Here is a 7,158-nt window from a genome sequence, read left to right as displayed (position 1 = left end):
GAGAACAGACTCGCTTTTCCAGGGACCTGGAAGCTGACGAAGTCCCGCCTTGGTAAAGAGGAACCGAGTCACGAGAAAGGACGGTGACTTCCAGAGACACGACCGAGGCAGGGTCTGCAGACGTAAAGGGCGGGGAAAAGGGTAGAAAAGGCCCCCTGCGTTGGGGCCCTGAGCTCCCGCGTCCTGTCGCTCCCGCGGCCTGTCGCCGAGGTGGCTGGGGAGGGCAGAGACACGGAGGAGAGGGGCATGGAGAGCAGCTCAAAAACATTCCTCAAGGCAGGAGCTATGGAAACCCAAAATGGCCAAAGTCACTTCCAACTACCAGAACCGAGGGAGGTGATGCACGGACCCCACGTCATCCCGACAGCTGAGCCCTCGGCCCCCGGATGCCACCTCTCTCCCACCAAACCGGGGACAAATGTTAACAAGAAGCCCAGCGCCACGGACTGAATGTTTGCACCCTCCCCCGATTCCTACGTTGAAACCTGACCCCCCCCGCCCACGTGATGGTGTCAGGAGGCGAGGCCTTTGGGAGGTAATGGGGTCAAGAGGGTGCAGCCCTCACAAGTGGGATCTGTGCCCTTATAAAAAAAGAGACAGACAGAGAGCTTGCTGGCCCCGTCACCGTGTGAGGACACAGTGGGAAGATGGCCATCGATGAACCGGGAAACGAGGCCTCACTAGACACCTCATCTACAGGTGCCTTGACCTTGGACGTCCAACCTCCAGAACGGGGAGAAATGAATGTGTCGTTTATATTATATGCCATGGACTCTGGGGTAGTCCATGACAGCAGACAGAACGGACTAAGTTAACACCCAGGTTCCACGTGATTTTCGTCTCTGTCCTACAATCTTTTTCTTTGTCTTCTAAGGTTGTTAAACCCTAACACAGAATTGAATCCCATTGCAAGGCACACTTCTTTCTTAAAAGGTGAAAATCAACTGCGGTTTTTGTCAGTCTGCTCGACCACCCGCTAGTGGTTTCAATGAGCAGAGAACAATATTCCATGTGTGCGTTTCATGACATGACAGGCACATGGGTACACCGGCGAGTTTGTGGACAATAAATATCACGATTAAAAGAACTTAAGACGTTTTCTTAAGACGATCATGTTGCGGGTAATTTAATAGGGTGTATCACATCGATTTCTGTTTGTGGGGAAGTAATAAGCAATTGAAATCTGTCCTGATTCATCTTTAACCAGAAGCCTAAGTGAAAATGAGGCGACCTCCCTTTGTGCAAGTGTTTGGCAGGCCGATTTGCATAAGTGCTGCAGCCTTGGCTTAAAGTAGACCCCCTTTCTTTCATGCACCTCTAAACCTCTACTCCTTCCTCCTCTACCTGGCTCCGACCAGCGAGGAAAGACTAACCTGTGCTGGCTCAGGACAGTGGAAGGCGCTATGGACTGAACGTCCGTGCCCTCTCAAAACTGACGGGTTGGAGCCCTGCGCCCCAGTGTGATGGCATGTGGAGGTGGGGCCTTTGGGAGGTGATTGGGTTAGATGAGGTCACAAGGGTGGGGCTCACGATGGAATTCGAGCCCCTTGAAAGCAGAGACCAGAGCTAGTACTCTCTCTCTTTCTCCCCCAGCCCTCACACACACACACAAAGAAGCCCTGTGAGGATTCGGGAGGCGGCCGTCTGCAAGCCAGGACGAGAGCCCTCGCCAGAGCCTAGCGGACACCCTCATCTTTGGCTTCCGGCCTCCAGAACTGGGAGAAAATAAATCATGCTATTTAAGCCACTGAGTCTATGACACTTTGTTACAGCAGCCTGAGCAGATTAATACAGAAAAAGCAACAGCTCTTTTTGGACTGAGAGATGGCTCGGACTGGAAGCACTGACTCCAGGAGCTATCTAAAATAAGAAAGAAGAAGAAAAAGAAAAGTTGGCGTAAAGATTTGGATGGGAAAAAAAAAATGGAAAAATAAATTGTAGAACTAGAAACAAACAAACAAAAAAATCTCAAAAATGACTACCTGGCTTTCTGAACAGCCGTAAATACAAAAGCAGGTGGGGCCTCAACATGACCCCTGACCTCAATGACTTAGCAAATTTCTTGGCTAACCAAACATAACCATGATACACTGAGCCCAGACCGAATACCTAGAAGATGCCAATCATTTGAGCACCTTCCAACACACGGCAGCACAGCAAACGTGGCATCCCCCCCGTTTTACAGACTCCGAGAAGCAGAGTCGCCCACCCGGGGCCCCTACAGCCGGAGATGTGAGCAGGAGAAGCTAACGCGGGCCCTGACTCCAGGTCCATGCTCCTTCTACTCCGCCAGATTTCTCAGGCTTGATCCACACATGGACCCTTCTGGAAGAATGAAAGTTTTCAAGAACCCCACGGACCACACTCCTGTGCATCTCGAGTGGCTTCGGGTGCTAGACAAGACAGCCCATCGACAAAGAGGGTCTCCGCTCGCTCGGATGCTGATCCCAGACGCTCCCCTGATACGTCAGGGATACGCCGCGGGAGAGGGAGCTCTACGGTTTGCCCTCCGCTCAGCACTGCCAGAGTGTCAGCCATCCCCCGCTAAGGCCCGGGTCACTAGGGACCTCGTGAGGCTCCTGTCCCCTTCCGGGATTACCTGCATTTTCTCTCCCCTTCCTTATTCTTCACTGAAGCTGGATTCGGCCCATTCCATCGGCACCTGCGTGACACCTGGATAGCCACGTGTGACGACAGGCTTCTCACTGGGGACAGTGCAAACTCCGGCACTGTCCCCTCGCGTTCTCAAGACGCCCTTCCTAGCTACTTCCTATTACCTATTTCTCTGACCTCGATTTGCACCGAACGGTTGAGAAATACTGTGCCCTTTAAAAAGCGGAAAGAATAAGGGATACTAAAGGAAGAGTTATCGTTATTTTTAGCACTAGTGGTGGTGTGAGTGGGGTGCATGGCAAAAGGGGAGAAGTCACGGGGGCGCATCTCACGGTACGGCTCCCCTCCCCCGCCCCTCACCACCAGGGAGGGCTGAACGCTTTTCATTTACTTAAGGATGCTGGGGAATTCGAAAGCCCCATGTTTTCTAGGCAAGCCTGAAATTTTATTCCCACCCGCATATCCGTTAAGGAAACAACACTACCATCTTAGTTTTACAAGTCACACTGGGTCTCGAAATTAATTTACGCAAACCCAGAGCACTGTGGAAGACATGGGCCATAACCGTCTCCCTTCCTGCTGAACGAGATAACACAATCCAGCTTTCGTGCTGTGACTACTGCATCTGAACAACTGACAGGCGCATCTGAGTGTCCTTTAGCCTTCCAATTCCTTCTTCCCACACCTAACCTTTCGTGCTGACAGAGTAAGACGTTGAGGAAATAAGTTCATGAGGAACGTCTTTCACCGAGTCCTAAAGGATCCCTAAAGGATCCCCGCCAGCTCTTCGGTCAAATGGACAGCTCCTGCCCAGAAAATTACTAAGACAAGTAAACACGATTTATTCTTATAAAGACTTCAAGTTACCTACCAGAGAAGGGAGAGCTCTCGTCCACAAATCTGCCTAAGTTCCTATCTCGACCCTTCGCGTTCTTGCTTTGAGCACGAGTGCCGTGATTTCACGAGAGGGAATGATTCAGAGAACTTAAGAAGCTACTAGTAATCCTTTGCCTTGCTGTCAATTTCTACACTGATGAATATGTTTCTCCTGAAACCCAAAAGCAATTAGATACTAGGCTAAGATTTACACACCCGACTTTCCACACAAGGCAAATTTCTCCTGCAGCGTTAAGAATCCCAAGGCAAATGTGAGCTTAGAGCTCTCCTCACACTGCTGACAAGCCCTTTGTTTGTCATCAAAATCCAAAATTACTCAAGGTATAAATGGATTTCCTGGCTGCTTCTCAAAATGCTGACAACAATAATACTCATAAAATACCATGTTACGTGTCTATACGCCTGTCAAATTCAAATTCAACACAAATGCAAACACACGAGATACAGAACCAGGAAGTTTTTTCAATTAAAGCCCTTGAGTGACAGAAAAAGGAAATATAACCCCACAGCTTCATTTACTCAAGACTAACAGTGGTAGCTCAGATGAGGAAAAATCTCCGGAAATTTTAATAAAGCAAAGAGCCGAGTGTTTGCTTCTAATATACCCGTGAAATTGGCCAAAACGAAGATCAGCAACTTCTAGAAGAAATGGATATCTCTTCCTCGGCATCTTTAATTCCAGAAGAACCCAACGCTTTTGTTCTGCGGCTACCCACCGAAAGGTCGGTGAGGCCAGCAGGGGGCTGGCAGGGGACAATGGGGCGGAACGGATGAGGGACCTGGATGGGTAGATTTAACTGCTCGCATCCCCCTAAAAGCTGGGTGGCCTCGGACAAGTAGCTTGACCCCAGTCTCAATTTCCTCTGCTGTAAAAGGAAACATTCACACCAAACATCCGTCACATTTTAAGAATCAAAATAAATAACGTAGCAGATGTAAAATCACCTCGCACATAGTAAACATTCAAGAATGGTTATTTTGTAAACACGGCGGTTGCTGCCCAGTTACATATGTCAGAAAGCATAACACCATGTTCTCTCCAATTAAGTTTGGGGAAAGTCACTTGAGAGTACATTTGAAGCTAATTAAAATCTTCGCTGTGCCAGGAAAAAAAGCATGATGATTTTTCTCTCTTTGCTATTTCCAGATCTGAAGAGATTATATAATAATAAACATTTGGTTTGGATATTCGGATGGATATGGATGGGTGCAGGATGGATGGGTGGATGGGTAGATGAATATATATGCATGTATGAATGGATGGACGGACAGAGACTCTGAAACCTCCTCGCAAGACCATCGAAACCCCTAAAGAAAAAGGGAGGATATTACCACATTCCAATCTATTGTGCCTTTCATTTCTGAACCAGTGATCCCGAACTAGATCGGCTTCTACAATCCCCCCGTCCACAACTTTCTCCTCTTAGAACGCTATTAATCGAGGTCTTGGGTTTCAGCCTCTGTAGAAAGTACTCTAAAGTTGAAACTCTCAATATTCACATACTCGGATGTACAAGGTACGACAGAGCTCATACATTTTCCAGAGACACATCCAGAAAAATAGTACATCTTTTTTCTAAAACGATTCACAGCAGCCAAAAGCTTCAGCCCTTACCTGAAGGTGGGTCCATTCTGTATTTATTCTCTTGACACCAACCAACTGGTCGAAGTCTGTAATCCAAGTAAAACAACCACTGGTCATAGGATTCAGTGTCCTCCAATCCCACATAGCGAAGGCGTAATCTTCCTCCAACATTTCCAATCACACTAACTATCCAGTACTGAAAAGGACTCTGAGAATCCTGAAGTTCTAGTAAGGAATCAACTGTAATGAGGTCTATGGGGCCTTTCCCTCGCAGAGGCTGTTTAAACAGAAGCAAAACTCCTTATTTTAAACTTTATTTTAAGGTTCTCATGGAAACAGATGACAGCAGAAGATAATATTTTTTCACACCATCATCCAAGCTATTGGCAAACAGTCTGGTGTTTCCCCTTCACCCCCGACCCCATCCCTTCCGCAGCCCTCACCCCCCTCCCCGCCCCTCACCTCCCACACACTTCCATGCACCCACCCACGACAACCAAAACATCGCAAGTCATAGAAAATGACAGTATGTGCTCGGTTCTCACCAAACAAATCACCCTTCCCAGATAAAACCGTGTTCGTTAGAAATGAGTCTGCTTTTAAGAGGGGTCACACCCAAATTTGCCTCGAGCTAGGGAAAAAAGTGGTAGCAAAATGTCCACTTTTCCAATAGACAGACAGATCGATCACGGGCCGACAGCGTGACGCCGGGACCCAAGGCACGCATCTCTCGATGGCCGCTGCTGGAATAAGCGAGACCTTCTCACGCTTCGATTGCGTGCGTAAAGCGTGACCATGTGCAGATGGCACGTTGGACACAGGTTAATGATACCTGTCACGTTAGACTATCACATAAAGTGATGCCTACGTCTCACCCGAGAGCTGGTTTAGAGAATGTATATAATTACTGCCTCATCTAAGCAACCCTCTTAGTATAAGTTGGCATATGAAAAGGGTGTTTGTTCGGCCAGCCTTGGAGGCAAATACGTTAAAAAAAAAAAAAAAAAAAAAACCTAACAGAGTAAGATAATTCGTCCTTTTGAAAGAGTGAACGACCATCATTTTGACTTGTTAACCAAACGATTAAATTAGTAGCCATGAAGATAAACAAATACAGCAGGCAAAATCTTCACAAAATCAAACCCGATAACCCAATATATTAGACAGTGGTGTTCGAAAAGTATCAGTCTTTTTTAAGACAAGCGAAATTTATGGTTAAGATTAAGAGAATGATGATACTGTCGAAATTCACACCATATTCTTTGTTATTCATCGTGTTTACCACTTTTTTCGGGGAAATTCTTCAGATGTGGAACTCAATATTTATGACAGAGTACACTCCTCTTCCTGTTCTATTATGTATAGTAAAATTACAATGTTTCATCCTAAAATTATTTTCAAATGAACCAGCCAGCTTTCAGAGTAAACTTTTTTCAGCACCTTAAAATTACCTTAATCATATTTAAACATGGTTAGCCATTTATCCTCTTATTTTCATGAGAGGTTAATTCGATTATTACTTAACACATGGGGTCACGTGTCCAGAATGGAACAGTTAATGAAACCATTTATCAACATACTCCGAGGCTATACTAGATCTTACGTACGCTAGGATGTCAACTACACAGAACAGTTATTTTGTACGATTTTATTTACTTAGGTTCACTAATATAGGATAGGATCGTGGGGAGATGTTCTAACACATTATCTAAAAATGTGTTCCTATAGGGACGAGTTTCTTGTGTACTGATTAGACCACACATGAAGATCTTTCGATGCCATTAGAATCAGTAACCTAAGCGATTTAGGAAAAAGAAACAGGAAATTAGGCTCTTTAGAGGCAGACACCTGTGTGTACACATGTACCTGCAGAAGGAGATATGCAAAGGAGCTGTTAGTTTTGAGTTCAGGTAACTGTGTAACGACAATACGTACACCTTCCAGCAGGTTGGCGGGCGCCGTCCGGGACCCGGTCAAGTCACGGATGAGAAACTCCGTCCAGTCTGTGTACTTCTCTTTGATTGCTGGTAAGACAAAGGAGAGAAAGCATAGTTAGCAAAGCC

General features: G+C 46.4%; 1 protein-coding gene across 1 annotated transcript in view; it reads right to left on the bottom strand.

The window, feature by feature from the left end:
* SFMBT2 (Scm like with four mbt domains 2) overlaps positions 1–7,158 on the bottom strand; it is a 168,521-nt gene that overhangs the window by 97,035 nt on the left and 64,328 nt on the right. Inside the window, exon 3 of the mRNA XM_011359659.2 lies at positions 5,126–5,372. Within this exon, the coding sequence (XP_011357961.1) occupies positions 5,126–5,372 (247 nt within the window). The remainder of the gene's footprint in view (positions 1–5,125; positions 5,373–7,158) is intronic.

Source organism: Pteropus vampyrus, unplaced genomic scaffold (genome assembly GCF_000151845.1).
Source record: "Pteropus vampyrus isolate Shadow unplaced genomic scaffold, Pvam_2.0 Scaffold49, whole genome shotgun sequence".
In the NCBI taxonomy this organism is placed as follows: domain Eukaryota; kingdom Metazoa; phylum Chordata; class Mammalia; order Chiroptera; family Pteropodidae; genus Pteropus; species Pteropus vampyrus.
This window is presented reverse-complemented; position numbering and strand designations above follow the sequence as displayed.